This window comes from Brachionichthys hirsutus, chromosome 19 (assembly GCF_040956055.1).
Source record: "Brachionichthys hirsutus isolate HB-005 chromosome 19, CSIRO-AGI_Bhir_v1, whole genome shotgun sequence".
Classification (NCBI taxonomy): Eukaryota; Metazoa; Chordata; class Actinopteri; order Lophiiformes; family Brachionichthyidae; genus Brachionichthys; species Brachionichthys hirsutus.
Window position 1 is genome coordinate 1,243,723 of NC_090915.1, and position 15,372 is coordinate 1,259,094.

General features: G+C 53.4%; 2 protein-coding genes across 2 annotated transcripts in view; one reads left to right on the top strand and one right to left on the bottom strand.

The window, feature by feature from the left end:
• Positions 1-173: 173 nt before the first annotated feature.
• LOC137908441 (Golgi phosphoprotein 3-like) lies at positions 174-4,237 on the bottom strand. Its single transcript, XM_068752846.1, has 5 exons — positions 3,860-4,237; positions 2,891-3,026; positions 2,440-2,553; positions 1,969-2,129; positions 174-1,679 (listed from the first exon to the last, which is right to left on the bottom strand). The coding sequence occupies exons 1-5, from the start codon at positions 4,067-4,069 to the stop codon at positions 1,416-1,418; spliced, it is 885 nt and encodes a 294-aa protein (XP_068608947.1). The 5' UTR covers positions 4,070-4,237; the 3' UTR covers positions 174-1,415.
• Positions 4,238-8,210: 3,973 nt separating this feature from the next.
• The window catches only part of itga1 (integrin, alpha 1), an 18,476-nt gene continuing 11,314 nt past the window's right edge, over positions 8,211-15,372 (top strand). Inside the window, exons 1-3 of the mRNA XM_068752831.1 lie at positions 8,211-8,287; positions 13,005-13,125; positions 14,760-14,869. Coding sequence (XP_068608932.1) covers positions 8,248-8,287; positions 13,005-13,125; positions 14,760-14,869 — 271 coding nt within the window. The 5' untranslated portion in view covers positions 8,211-8,247. The remainder of the gene's footprint in view (positions 8,288-13,004; positions 13,126-14,759; positions 14,870-15,372) is intronic.

The following is a 15,372-nucleotide window of genomic DNA, read 5'->3' on the forward strand; positions in this document are numbered from 1 at the left end:
CCCCCCACCAGAGCATGCACGGCCCGCCAGCGGTGGACTGACCCCCCCCCCCCCGCACACCTGCTCACACAGGTGGGGCGATGACAGAAGATGCACGTCCACGCAGAATGAATTCACAACCGCAGGGTCTCATCCGATGGCTTTCCTGCTGCCCCCCCCCCCCCCCACCCCCCCACAAAATCTCTAATGACGACACAGACTGAGACAAGCCGGGTCACGAAGGAGAAAACTAAAGGGTCGGTTCATCACTTCCTCCTCCTGGGAAACGGGATCAGTCGTTCATGTTTCATCTCTTTGGTGCAAAGAAGCTCGAAGGAACCGTGTCGGCGCCAACAGAGGAGGTTCTGGACAGTCCGGACCACCGACGAGCACCTTAAAGGGGAGTCCGATTCACCCTCATTAAAACAAGGAGAGCATGAAAGAGGCTAAAAGCTGAGCTCATGCGTTTTATTTGGACGGAGCGCCGTGGGTCAGGCGAGCGTGTTGAAGCCCGTTCAGCGATCCGGCAGGGCGGTTCTGATGGCTGCTCGCCACAACTCAGCCGGGACAGCAAAGAGGAATGATTTAAGCTTTCATCGAGACCGAGAGCGGTAGAAAAATAAGAGGGATTTCCTTCTAGTTTGGAAGCCGTGGTTGCCATGGCGCTGAATTCCAAATTTAATCTGGTATTTTACAAATGATTTACTCAGAAGAAAACGACTATAAATAGGATCGTGGCTACGGGAAGAGCGACTGTGCAAAGTAGTCGATAAATGAACGGCAAGCGACACAAAGCAGCGATTAGCAACACAAAGAGCAATGGAAGACTCGTCGTGATCTACAAACACAAGATGGACCCCCCCATGAGAGAAACAGCAAAGGGGGGGGGGGGGAATCGGTTTAATCCTTCATCGTCACCAGACTCACCCCGACGGCAACGATGAAGCGCTGAACCAGGAGACAGAGTGAACAGGTAAACATCCAGGTAGTCTGGGGGTGGGGGGGGGGCAACAGATGGACGCGTCGCTGCCCTTCATCCTGCAGGGGGGGGCGGGGAGCCAAGACCAGGATTTGATCCCGAGCTTCCAGAAACACTAATTATTTTTACTTACCATTGAGGGAAACTTGAACCCAGTTATAATCTGCAGACGCACCGTGACTTACAACCCCCCCCCCCCCCTCCCCCTCCCCCGTTGGTGTTTACAGGTGCGTCCGGCCTGCCCGACCGGGTTAAAGCAGTCTTTGTTCGGTTACCTGGTGAAGCCCACCACCAATCAGATCGCACGGTTAATACGGACTACCACCAACACGGCGTCCGGAAGAGATGTACAAACAGGCTCCCCAAGCGAAAGAGAGCGTCTCGTTAAAGTGAAGTCCTTCAAGCTATTAAATAACAGACCGTCGCCAGATCCTCCAGTCTAACCAATCAGGTGTCTTCATTTAGTAAACGCCGCCACCACAGCCCACATGAGTTCGTTAGCGCTGGGCTTGGTGCTCTCCTTCTCCGGCTCCAGCTCCAGCAGGGCGTGGACCCGCTTCATTCCCAGGTCGTACTGCTCGTCTTGGAGCGGGGCGAAGGCGTTCTCCAGAACATCCGACGAGTGGGCCAGGAGGATCAGGGCAAGAACCCGCTTGTCCATGCGGTGGGGGTCGTTCACCCACTTCTCCAGAACGGAGTCCTGGACCTTCTTGACAAGGCGCTGCAGGCAACGACACCGGGTGTTTTAGCATATTGGTTAGCTACAGCCAGCTTAGCATAGCTTATTTTAGCACAGCAGCAACACATATTCAGAAGCACCTGCTAGCAACAACAGGTGGGCGGCGCTAGTCAGGTAGAACCTGAAGCAGAACGTAAAGTTCTGCTTCAGGTTCTCTTCCCATGAACGTTTTCACAGACGACATCGAGCTAAGCTGTGAGAATGCTGTGGCTAACCCGCTAAAGGCTAACCCGCTAACCCGGTCCCTGGACAGGAGGACGGGCTCAGGTACCTGCTTGATGCTGCCGTTGGTCAGAGGGTGTGTCGTCATGTCAAACAGCAGGAAGTTCTGCTTCTCCGTGGTCAGCACTCCTTTCTCCACCAGGTTCTTCGCCAGGCGCTCTCTGACGTTCCTCAGCTGGTAGTGCAGCTTCAGGGGATTCCACGTTTCTCCTGGAAGACACCGCCCACGTTAGGGCGCGAGACGCACTCGGATCCACAGCGCACGCCGTTCCAACAACAACAACAAGCGACTCGCTTCAAAGGCTCAGCACGATTGGGAAGCGTTCAAGGTCTACGCTGCAGGGTTACATAATATTTATGCTCCGCGTCCAAGAGACGGAAGACAGAGCCGACCGCTAACCCAACGATCAACACGAGGGCGGCTGGTGTGCCCTACGACACACCGAGCCCCTCCCTCTACACCTGGTTATTCACGCTTTATAAATGCAGGTCATCGTCGGATGCTGACGGACGCTCTAACCGCTCAGCAGCTCTATCCAGCTCTGGACGCTCTCTGGAGGCTGCGTCTCCTTTACGTGCTTCAGGGCCTCGTCCAGCAGCACGTCTCCGTCGGGGCATCCGACTTGCAGATCACCTGAGCAAACAGAACGGAGCCCATCTGAAGTTCATTCCCGAGTTCATTCTGGCAGGTTTTTTAGTTATTATTCTGACAGACAACTTAAACAACAGGAATGCTTTTTCACCAAACTCTCTACTCAATTGTCTTTGTTGCCTTTTGGGAACTTTGGTCATTTTTATTTTGCAGTTTCAGTTCCAAACTCAAATACTACATCACACGTTTTAAACGTTTTCTTTGTCATACTTTATATTATTTAATCTTATTTTCACATTTGCCGTTCGAGCCGAGCCCGACACAAAACGTGTCATCACGCGGACTGATCGATCCCTGTCGGTATTCCGGTCAGCGCGGCTCACCTTGCGTGACAGCAGGCTTTTCCTCCGGACGCCGCACACCTCCAGCTGCAGCCTCCCCCGCAGCGCCAGCTCCACCAGCATGCACCCGCGGAGGCCGGAAGAGATACAGTCGTTCCAGAACGACGTGTAGCCCTGGGAGGAAGAGGAGGAGTAGGAGGAGGAATTCAGCCGCGGCGCCGCTAGCTAGCTGACGTGTTAGTAGTGCACCTGCTCGCCGGGTAGGACGGCGCGATCAAACGTCCAGGTGACGTGACGCAACAGCACACGGTTTTTGTCGGAATAGATTGGTTAGTTGCAGACAGGCAATACACAGTTCACCAAATACTTAAGCCGACAACAACTACAAACGTTAAACTAATAGATTCAAAAAAAGATATATGATATGGTGACGTGACACGTCTCCGGACTAATCACACACCTGCTAAACAGGTCAACCAGGAAACTGCGCCGTGGTCAAATTAAATTAAATATAAAAGGCGACCACAGGTAAACGTCGTTAACGCAAAGTAAACACTAGCTAACGTATGCTAACCCGACCCTACGCGGTAAGTAAACACTAGCTAACGCATGCTAACGCGACCCTACGCGGTAAGTAAACACTAGCTAACGCATGCTAACGCGACCCTACGCGGTAAGTAAACACTAGCTAACGCATTCTAACGCGACCCTACGCGGTAAGCGTAAAGTAAACACGAGCTAACGCATAAAGCGTAAAGTAAACACTAGCTAAGGCATGCTAACGCGACCCTACGCGGTAAGTAAACACTAGCTAACGCGACCCTACGCGGCAAGTAAACACTAGCTAAGGCATGCTAACGCGACCCAACGCGGTAAGTAAACACTAGCTAACGCGACCCTACGCGGCAAGTAAACACTAGCTAAGGCATGCTAACGCGACCCAACGCGATAAGTAAACACTAGCTAACGCATGCTAACCGGCCCTACGCGGTGAGCGCAGCCCGCACCTCTCGGTCCTTGAGGCCCAGCAGCAACACTTCCTCCATTAGCGTCAGCCTCGTTTCCTTCGAGTCCGCTTTGTCCTCGTCCTCTTCCTCCGCGCGGCGGATCTCGTCTTCCTCCGCGCCGGACTCCCTCTCCTTCTCGGCGGCGGCGCTACGGATGGCCTCGGTCCGCCTCTGAACGAGGCCCGCGGTTCTGTGCGTTAGAGCGGCCATGTTCGGTGCTGTGGAGCGATCGAATCGGAAGAAAAGCGCCAACCCCGAGCAGCGAGGAAGCCCCGCAGCATGTAACCGGAATATCAAGGATGAGAACGGGGAACAGATTTCGGTGGAGAAACGACAGCCGTAGGTTAAACTCGGCTCGGTCTTCCTGCGTCGACTCTGCCTACTTCCTGATCCAACATGGTGGCAGCAGCAGTGACGTAGCGCGTGAGCTGGCCTCGCCGTAAACGCGTCACGCTTGCTGCCGCCTTCAGGGCCGCTGGAAATACCACAATCCACAGAGCGACGCGTTTGTTTACCAACAAATCACAACAGTTGTTTATCACGATAAATATAATTTATAAAACAAATACAATTTAAATCACGTATTTACACCGATTAATTATGTGTTATTGAAACATGCCATTAAAGACAAACTGCATGGCCGGCTGTTACCACATGGTGGCGGGCTGTGAGCAGGACAGGAATGACGTGTCAGCTGTTCCGTTCCTGAAACTTGAAATTGCTGAATGATGATTTAAATGTGCAGGAACATAATCTTTATTCTTTATTTCAGGAACAATGTACAATTCCTCTGTGTTTTATTAATACTGAGATTCATCTCAATTTTATTGATTCATTTGATATTGCTTCACATTTTATGAGCTCGTTTGGGTTTTATTTAAATATGTACTTTTGCAGTAACTCACAGATGAAAAGCACAGTAAAAGTATAAACTCAATAGTATGTCAGAGTTTTTCTGAAGTACTTCGGTGCATTTATTCATTTCTAAATGTATATATATATATATATACGAGGCAGAGCTTATTCAGGAAACCTGAATAAGCTCTGCCTCGTTCCTCCTTTATTATTTCTGCCAGAGAAGAAGCAGGTCTTCTATCGGCAGATGGTTGGAAATATGCGGCGTGTAAACACCCGTCCCTCCGACCGGCACCGCCGCCTGACGCTCTGACCATATAGGTAGCGTGTCTGCACCCGGTCCAAGATGGAGAGACGCGTAACAGTGCAGCCTGGAATCCGTCACATCATTCTGGAGTGTGGACGCGTGTGGAATCCTGACTGTTGCTGCACCAGCCAGTCCAGACTAAACAGTGAGCCGGTCCAATTAGATGTTTATAAAGCAGGCACAGAAGCAGAAGTCGTCCGTCCAGCCGGGGAACCACATCTGTCCCGACGCAGCGGCGAAGATCTGCTACTTAACAAACCTCCGTGTCCCCGAGAAGCCTGCCGGAGATCTACGGTTCCAGATGGGCCCAACAAACATCTGCATGTTTCTCACTGATCCTGACAAGGAGCCAAAATCACTCCCCAGAGCCCCGAAGGCGGCCATACTGGAGCCATTTCCTGTCTCTGGAGTGGGCAAAAGGTTGGCCTTTAGTGCCCCCCCCCCCCCCCCCCCCATGTAAACGCAGCAGAACACACTCACGCTTGAGCCGACACCCCCGTAGAGAGAATGGCGTGTGACACCCCCGTTGGAGTCACACGCCATTACAGAAGCTCCCGATCGGCCGCCTCGCCTCCTCAGCCCCCCCAGCAAATCGCTGGGGGGGCTGAGAAAACGCAGAGTCACAATTATGGAGATCCTCTCGGTTTCCTCGCCGCTTGTTAGAATAATAGGAAACAAGATAGGAAAATAAGCAGCGGAAATAATTGTACAATTAAAGGACATATCTGCCGGTTTGTCTGTGAAACAGAAGCCAGGTGTGTCTCCTGTTGGGGGGGGGGGGGAGAGAAACACGTCCAAGGACGGTGGGCTCGGCGTCCAGGTGGGAAGAATAAGAATCAGGCTGAGAGAAAGCTGCAAAATAACATCTGCTCCGACTCGGCACAATTACAGGAAGTGCTTCGCCTTCACCGTGTTCGCAGTGACCTGAATAATAAACAACAGTGAGGCGGCAGTGTCTACCGCCAGCGGCCTGAAGATCACAATGATGTCACGGCAGCGGCCTGATGGCGTGCCGTACCTGAGACACCGATCCATCGGCGGCCTGATGGCGTGCCGTACCTGAGACACGATCCATCGGCGGCCTGATGGCGTGCCGTACCTGAGACACCGATCCATCGGCGGCCTGATGGCGTGCCGTACCTGAGACACCGATCCATCGGCGGCCTGAAGGCGTGCCGTACCTGAGACACCGATCCATCGGCGGCCTGATGGCGTGCCGTACCTGAGACACCGATCCATCGGCGGCCTGAAGGCGTGCCGTACCTGCTAAAGGAGGCAACACGGAACAAATACCCCCAAAAGAGCAGGCAGCACTCAGAGCACGTGTTCCAACCCCGGTCCAGATTATAACCGGGCCGTGACACAACAGGAAGTACCAACATGATGTCATCACGAGCAGACGCTGTCAAAATAAAATGCTCTCCGATAAGGCCAGAACTTTCAGAAGGGTTTCTGGAGGTTTGTCTGACGTTCTGCATCCAGATCCCAATCCTGATCCCGGTTCTGATCCTGATCCTGATCCTGGTCACCTCGAGGATGTGCTTCGTCTCGTCCCTTGACAGCCTCACGTCAAGCCCGGCGAGGTGGAGACAGGAAGTGCTTCCTCGCTGACCTTTAATCAGCTTCAAGCTACTATTTTACTCTCTTTCTTTCTTTTGGCTAAAATGCTCAACAGATGAACAGATGGCGGCGTTTAACTCGCCTCTGCTGTCCGTCTGCCTGCTCATGAGCCGAGTCGGTCCAGTTTCCTTTATTCTTCCTAAAATGTTCTTTTCTCCATCCTCCAGGTTTGTGTGATCCTCCCTTTCCTCTGTTCGCTCTGCTCGGATTCTGCAGGAAGTCTTGAACAATGGGTTCCCTCCAGAGGTTCTGGACCCAGCTGTAAGAGGCTCGACACGCAGCACACACACACACACACACACACACACACGCACACACACACACACACACACACACACACACACACACACACACCTGACAGCCGTGTGGCGTCTGATGAGCTCACATCAGTGACCAGCCAACGCGGGTCCAGACGGCCCGGTTCCGTTTGATGCAACACAACCGGCGGTGGACAGTAAAGAACTACGTTTGAAGTACTTGTACAAACTTTGTCTTGTTAGGTCGAGTCCACAGCGGTACCAAATACCTTGTTTATTGAAGCTGTATTTCTTTTTCACCTGTAATGGAGTACTTTTATTGTAAATGTAACTCAGGTGTTCTAAACTCTCGGGTCACCTCAGTGCCAGCTAATTGGGACCAGATGAGTTCAGAGTCAGGTCAGAGGCCCAGTTCTGTGTGAACCGTGACTCAGAACCATGAGGAGGAGGCGTGGAGCCCCCATCATCTCATCATCGAGTTACAGGTGATCTTTGGCACGGCGATTCCTCAGAGACAGGAAACACACCTGTAATGAAGGTCGGTTAGGTCGGGGGGGGGGGCGTCGCTGGCACTGGGATCCATGGGAGACCCAGAGCCTCGGCTGTAACCGACACTCTGGCTCTGTGTTGACAGAGTCGGGGGGTCGCGCCCCCATGCAGGCCCTGGGTAGGATGGAGCGAAGCGCAGGGTGCTGATCCCTGGTCACATGATCAGCGTGGACGGCGTGAAGGTTGACCTCAGGACCGTCCGTCCTCTCCAGGTCGTAGTTCTTATGGTTAAAGTTCACGGACTCCTTCGCTCTGGCCTCGAATACTTTAGGATGACGAAGCGTTTATTTAGAGTATTCCTGTGTACTCCATGCTGCCATCCTGATTCCACACATTCCTCCGAGGGAGGGGGGACGCTTCATCAGGACTTCCTGAGCGCCCCCGTCCGTAGAGGAACATTTTCTGTCGACTCTTAAAGTGTTTCTACCTGCATCAAGGAGCTTCTGTTTCTGTTACAATTATTATGACTCACATGAACACACTAACCTTGATATAAGTTACACATAAACAAGGCGGGTCTGTTTGACCAAAGCCCCCGACGTATCTTATAAGGTCCTGTGAGGGAGCGAGCTCCTCCTCCTCCTCCTCCTCCTCCTCGGCTCATCAGACCCACACGCAGTGGAGCAGGGCTCATCCCGTGCGCTGGATCCGTTCTGAAACGGGACCACCGTGGATGCTGCAGCGCAGGAAATGTCTCCATCGCTCGTTTAGCGGCTGGACTCGTGTTGGTTTCACGCCGCGCGTAAAAAGGGGAGAAGCTCCGTGGACTGAGGGAAGCTCCGGGACAGCTGCGCGCCGGGATGCGCCCCCAGCTGACTGTGGGAGCTGCGGCGGTTACCGGTGAGTGAAACCGGAGAAGGAATTGTTGCCTTTCCGTTAAGAGGCGCGTCTTTTACGCACAGCAGCGGAGCTCGTCGCCGTCTGGAAGCATGCACGAGGGTGTCGCCGTGCACGATGCTTAAAGCATGCGTGAGAGTCGGTCAGATGATGCGCGCGGCTCCCCGGTTTTCACGCACCGGAGCTGCAACTTCATGGAAACGTCGAGTCTTCCTCCGGTGACGCGTTTCTGCAGCGTCATCGTGTTTTTACATTCGGGTCGAACCGAAGCCCCGAATAAACACGTGATGAGAAGAAGGAGAAAAGGGGTGCTGATGGAAAGTACCGGGAACCGACCGGACTGCCCCCCCCCCCCAAACGGCAGTCTGCAGGAGAGGAAGGAAGAGAGCCAAGTTCAGTCTCAGAGTCCTACATTAGAGAATCGAGTTAGGAGTGTGTGTGTGTGTGTGTGTAAGAGTGATCAGGTCCATTAACGCGCCTGATTCTGACCCATGACTTGGACCCCCCCCCCCCGGGGTCCATTACCCCCCCCCCCCCCAGGCCGTCCTGTGATAACTTAACTTCGTTGTGTGTTTTAACTCGGAGAGAATTCTCGTCGGACGGTTCTTTTGTTTCTTTTTGAGCGTGTTGAAGTTCATTTACCTCAGATCCAGCATGTCTGCATTCTAACAGGGATGGGCTGCAGGTGGTTTGAGTTTGGTGATGCAAGGGCGGGGGGGGGGGGCATCTGGCTTCAATCTCAGGGTGTGCGAATCTGGAAGGACAGCAGCTCACCTTCCCCAGGAGCTGGGGGTGCAGCCGGGAGCCCGGACTCAGACTGCTTTAGGTTCCTCAGCATTCCTTCACGGGAGGATCACACCCCGAGTGGATCCGTCTGCTTTGTGGGGGCCGTTCTGGTCCTCCCGTGTTGAGCATTCGGCGACGACGCCACGCTCGTCGACATAAAGACGGAATAAAATGTGCCTCGGAGGCAGGAAGCAGCAGAACAGAGGAGAGGATGTCCTGTTCAAGGACTGCAGGTTCAGAACCGAGAGCGTGAAACCACAAAGCTAACCGTCTCCGTCCAGTGTCTCTGCAGAATGAGACGTGTTAAAGGTGACAAAAGCCCAACCGTCACCCCGGTAAGGTGAGAATCCATTAGCTTCCTCTAGCGCCACCAGCAGGAAGCAAAGGGATCAACGTCATCATGTCGTCATACGCAGCACTCGTCCTATTCCAGGCTGAGCTCACGCAGCTTTAGAGCTCCTTAATGGCTGTACCTGGCATGTTACCGTTCATATTACGTCCTAATGTCTCCTGTATGTCCTCTAAATGATGACTGTCAGCGGCACACGCCCGGGTCGGGCCCGGCCACAGAACTGAGTCATCACTGAGTCACCGTGAGTCCGGTTCTGCCGGTAGGGAAGCTGGAGCGAGGCTCTAACCGGCTCTGTTGCTAAAGGAAAACTGAAATCTGATGTTCAAAGGGACGAAGGGGATGAAATGGAGGAAATATCACTGAGAGGCTGAGTCAAAGGGGGGGGGGGGGTAAGAGGGAGGCAGACGGAGGTTTTATTCATAGCTGGAGAGTAGTTTTATTACCAAGGAGTAAAGAGGTCAGAGGTCAAAGGGGGGGGGCAGACGAGAGAAGCTCTTTATGAGCACATTGTGGCGCCCCAGAAACTCTCTGCAACGTCCATGTTTCTACTCAGAGCTTGATTCTTGTGTTTCGGGCTCATTGTTCTCACGGGATCAATAACATTCACATCGTATTGCACACTGAGGGAAAAGATCCATCTTGAACAGCGGTCCACAATAAGGTCAAAGGTCGTAGCTTTGATGTGATGTCATCAACTAGAAAGTCAAAATAGAGCAAACATTTATCTTTCTTGTGCAGTTTGAGTTTGAGCCTCGGGATTTAAAGATAAATATATTTAAATGTGTTAAAACGGCGTTCTGGTTTGGGTTAGCTCGGTTCCCCGCTGGCCCCCGGTTCAGCGCCGAATCAATGAGGAGCAATAATTGTCATCGTGGATGATCAATTGATGAGCAGCCTGAGAGCGCCGGGACATTAAGCCAGGATCGTTATGCTAATGAGCGTCGCTTACGGTCACTCCTCCACAAACAGCCTCCAATAAAACTGATCGATCTGCAGCGACGGCGTCGGCAGAACCGACCTGGACCCACAATGTCAAGAACCGGCTGCCTGGTTTAACACAGGAGTCCTTCTTAAGACGAGTGTGTGTGTGTGTGTGTGTGTGTGTGTGTGTGTGTGTGTGTGACATCTGCAGAGGAACGCCGGTAAAAGTTCCCGTTTCTCAGAATCCCAGTTAATTTAAAACGGGCTTTTTGTGGGTGCAGCAACAAACACATGCCAAGAAACATCTCCTTGTTTTCCCCACTTTGAGCCAACAGAGACGTCAAAACGTCGTACCAGAAGAAACACACACACACACACGCACACACACACACACACACACACACACACACACACACACACACACGTAATCCACTGGGACACTCGCTACCTGCAAATTTCCAATAGCTTCAGATCTTGGGATCCTGGTATGTATGTATTTCTGTGTGTGTGTGTGTGTGTGCGTGTGTGTGTGTGTGTGAGACGCTGCATCTGTGCACCAGGCCTTTCCTCCCCCTCCTCCCCCTCCTCCCGACCCTCTCCAGTCAGAGCGATCCATCATCCTGGCTTCGCCGGGGCAACAGTGGAGCTGCGGCGTCCGCCTGGGGCAACTCGCTTGCATTAACCCCCAGCGAGAGGCGAGCAGGAACGGCCATGATGCCCCCCCCGATAAAAGCATGGCTGCTCCTAATGCCTGCTGTAGATCACAATGAGCCGATTCGCCTGTTACCGTTGACGACCTCGACTTCAGGTTGAGCTGACAGGAAGGAAAAAGCAGAGCATGTTTGGTATTGATTGGGAGTCGGTGCCATCAGTTCATCAATATTAGAGTAGTCATATTATAACGTCCTGCAGAACAGAGGGAGTAAGCCCAGGTGTTGGCAGCACCTGTGCTGGGGGGGGGCGGGGGGCATGTGTGGGCCCAACATGTTTTCTGGTCCAGTGAGAAAGCAGAACTCCTGGGACTACATCTGGCGTTTCAGAAAGTGAAACCCGACACCAAAGAGCCGACACGTTCAGTTAACGCATGAACGGATGTTTGGAAGCCGGATGGGAGGAGGGATGAAGATGAACGGGAGGAAACGAGAGCGGGGAGGTGGATGATGTTCGCTAGGGAAGGAGACGGAGAGGGAAGAAATGAGGAAGAAGATCAAAGAGCGGAGGTGGCCGTGCTCATGCTAACGATGGGACTGCTAGCTGGTTAGCTGAGGACGTTTACCTGAGACTGCTGGTTTATGTCTGATAATACAGAGGCTGGACGGGGCTACTTGGTAGGATAGGATAGGACAGGAAAGGCTAAGATAGGCTAGGCTAGGCTAGGCTATTATAGAATAGGATAGAATATGATAGGATAACAGCTCCTCCTCTGTTCTGCTCCTCCTCTGTTCTGCTCCTCCTCTGTTCTGCTCCTCTGTTCTGCTCCTCCTCTGTTCTGCTCCTCCTCTGTTCTGCTCCTCTGTCCTGCTCCTCTGTTCTGCTCCTCCTCTGTTCTGCTCCTCTGTTCTGCTCCTCTGTTCTGCTCCTCCTCTGTTCTGCTCCTCCTATGTTCTGCTCCTCCTCTGTTCTGCTCCTCCTCTGTTCTGCCCCTCCTCTGTTCTGCTCCTCCTCTGTTCTGCTCCTCCTATGTTCTGCTCCTTCTCTGTTCTGCTCCTCTGTTCTCCTCCTCTGTTCTGCTCCTCTGTTCTGCTCCTCCTCTGTTCTGCTCCTCTGTTCTCCTCCTATGTTCTGCTCCTCTGTTCTGCTCCTCCTCTGTTCTGCTCCTCTGTTCTGCTCCTCTGTTCTTCTCCTCTGTTCTGCTCCTCCTCTGTTCTGCTCCTCTGTTCTGCTCCTCTGTTCTCCTCCTCTGTTCTGCTCCTCCTCTGGTCTGCTCCTCCTATGTTCTGCTCCTTCTCTGTTCTGCTCCTCCTCTGTTCTGCTCCTCTGTTCTGCTCCTCTGTTCTGCTCCTCCTCTGTTCTCCTCCTCTGTTCTGCTCCTCCTCTGTTCTGCTCCTCTGTTCTGCTCCTTTTCTGTTCTGCTCCTCCTCTGTTCTGCTCCTCTGTTCTGCTCCTCTGTTCTGCTCCTCTGTTCCTCTGTTCTGCTCCTCTGTTCTCCTCCTCTGTTCTGCTCCTCTGTCCTGCTCTTCTGTTCTGCTCCTCTGTTCTGCTCCTCTGTTCTCCTCCTCTGTTCTGCTCCTCTGTTCTGCTCCTCTGTTCTGCTCCTCTGTTCTCCTCCTCTGTTCTGCTCCTCTGTTCTGCTCCTCTGTTCTCCTCCTCTGTTCTCCTCCTCTGTTCTGCTCCTCCTCTGGTCTGCTCCCTGCCTCAGTGGTTATAAATGGCGTCGTTGTGGTTCCGCCACAATGACACTTGTATAGAACCTCTGTGATCTGGACTCAGACAGACCGAGACTGTCCCGGCAGCAGAGAGGACGACATTGTCCCCCGGGTCAGACCCGTCTCACACTGAAGTGTCAAATTCCGTCCAGTGTGTGTCATTTCTCATCATCACTACATGCACTGAGTATTACTGCGTATTACTGAGTATTACTGCGTCCGCCTGACACCATGACCCTAAGTACTCCATAAATACGTCTACTCCGAGTCTGAACTACTGTGTGTGTCTCTGCAGTGCTGCTGGCGTGTGCGTTGTCCTTCAACGTGGACCAGAGGACCGGCCTGTCTTTCAGCGGTCCCCTGGAAGACATGTTCGGCTACACCGTCCAGCAGTTCGAGAACAGCGAGGGGAAATGGTGAGCGCCATCCTTACCTCGCTGGGGGTCTGTCATCGTCCCGGCCGCCCCCCCGTGGAGCTTTTACCGTTATTGTCCCAAGGAGGTCCGACTCCAAAAGGTTCCTGCAGCACTCGATCTAATCCGCCGCCGTAACGAGGACGTGTGTCTTACTGTTACCCAGAGTCTCCGCCCGCCGGGGCCGTGAACACGCTGAAACCAAGCGTCCGCGGCTCGGCGGCAGACTGAATGTCGGTGGAGCGTGGTTCCCCGCTGCGTCCCTCCCTCTCCTGCTCCGACCTGTTGCAGCATCGGATTCTTTCCCACCTCTCTGATTCGGCGCTGCTGCAATGATCTTATCCGGCTACCGTGGGATTGGTTACAGCCATTCAGTCCGGCTGTGGCTACCAGCCCAAGATGCTGCCTCGGAACGGTTCTGCTCCAGAGAACCCGGGCCCATTAGAGTCGCTCCAGAGAACCCGGGCCCATTAGAGTCGCTCCAGAGAACCCGGGACCATTAGAGTCGCTCCAGAGAACCCGGGACCATTTGAGTCGTTCCAGAGAACCCGGGCCCATTTGAGTCGCTCCAGAGAACCCGGGACCATTAGAGTCGCTCCAGAGAACCCGGGCCCATTAGAGTCGCTCCAGAGAACCCGGGACCATTAGAATCGCTCCAGAGAACCCGGGACCATTTGAGTCGCTCCAGAGAACCCGGGACCATTAGAGGCGCTCCAGAGAACCCGGGCCCATTTGAGTCGCTCCAGAGAACCCGGGACCATTAGAGGCGCTCCAGAGAACCCGGGCCCATTTGAGTCGCTCCAAAGAACCCGGGACCATTTGAGTCGCTCCAGAGAACCCGGGACCATTAGAGGCGCTCCAGAGAACCCGGGCCCATTTGAGTCGCTCCAGAGAACCCGGGACCATTAGAGGCGCTCCAGAGAACCCGGGCCCATTTGAGTCGCTCCAAAGAACCCGGGACCATTTGAGTCGCTCCAGAGAACCCGGGACCATTAGAGGCGCTCCAGAGAACCCGGGCCCATTTGAGTCGCTCCAAAGAACCCGGGACCATTTGAGTCGCTCCAGAGAACCCGGGACCATTAGAGGCGCTCCAGAGAACCCGGGCCCATTAGAGTCGCTCCAGAGAACCCGGGCCCATTAGAGTCGCACCAGAGAACCCGGGACCATTTGAGTTGCTCCAGAGAACCCGGGACCATTTGAGTCGCTCCAGAGAACCCGGGACCATTAGAGGCGCTCCAGAGAACCCGGGCCCATTAGAGTCGCTCCAGAGAACCCGGGCCCATTAGAGTCGCACCAGAGAACCCGGGACCATTTGAGTTGCTCCAGAGAACCCGGGACCATTTGAGTCGCTCCAGAGAACCCGGGCCCATTAGAGTCGCTCCAGAGAACCCGGGACCATTTGAGTCGCTCCAGAGAACCAGGGCCCATTAGAGTCCAGGAATGTTAATGAGCCTGAGCATCGGCTTGCTGAGGGCGTGGCACCATGTTATGAATGTCACACATGAGCATGCGTGTTTAAGGCAGGCCGGTGTGTGTGTGTGTGTGTGTGTGGGTGTGGGTGTGTCCACGGAAACAGTCAAACTGTGGTACGGTCGTGTTACTAGGCAACCAGTGACATTTCCTCTTTCTTTATCCAGGGTTTTGATTGGATCGCCGCTGTCGGGACAGCCAGCTAAACGGACGGGAGACGTCTACAAGTGTCCCGTTGGGACGGGGAACAGCACCTGTGTCAAACTGGAATTACCGAGTAAGAAACGCGGCTTCATAAGTCGACTGCATGTTTATGCATCTTATCCTGTGGGGAGGAAGAGGAGCCAGTAGGAACAGGAAGACAGGAAATAAACAAGGTCTGAAGGTTTCGTCCGTCCAATAATGTCCTCATTAATCACACAAACACAGAGCCTTTATTGGGGGTCGGCTGCAGGACAGGAACCCTAAAAACCACTACCGATAATAAACCAGTTTGAATCCATTCGTTCATTGGAGACGACTTTATTTGTTATCTTGGATTAGATCAGCGAAAACCTCAAATCTGACAAATTCAAATTGATTCTGGAAAACATCCCGTCCTGCTGGTCAGAACCGAACCGCTCTGGGAGGGAAATGAACTCGCTTCCACGTTCGCTGCTAAAATAAGACGAAGGCTCTGGAGAGCAGATGCTAAATGCTGTCAGAGATGAGGAAGTATCCAAATTCCCAACGAGGAACTCTGCAGCAAATTCTGGAGAAAGAAAAACGCATCCAAAGCAT

Coding starts and splice junctions, on each gene's coding strand:
- LOC137908441 (XM_068752846.1), bottom strand. CDS start 4,069: ATGGCCGCTCTAACGCACAGAACCGCGGGCCTCGTTCAGAGGCGGACC. Junction 2,554..2,890: donor CCTGCTGTCACGCAAGGTGA/GCCGCGCTGACC, acceptor CTGTTTGCTCAG/GTGATCTGCAAGTCGGATGC. Junction 1,680..1,968: donor CCAACGGCAGCATCAAGCAG/GTACCTGAGCCC, acceptor CGTTGCCTGCAG/CGCCTTGTCAAGAAGGTCCA.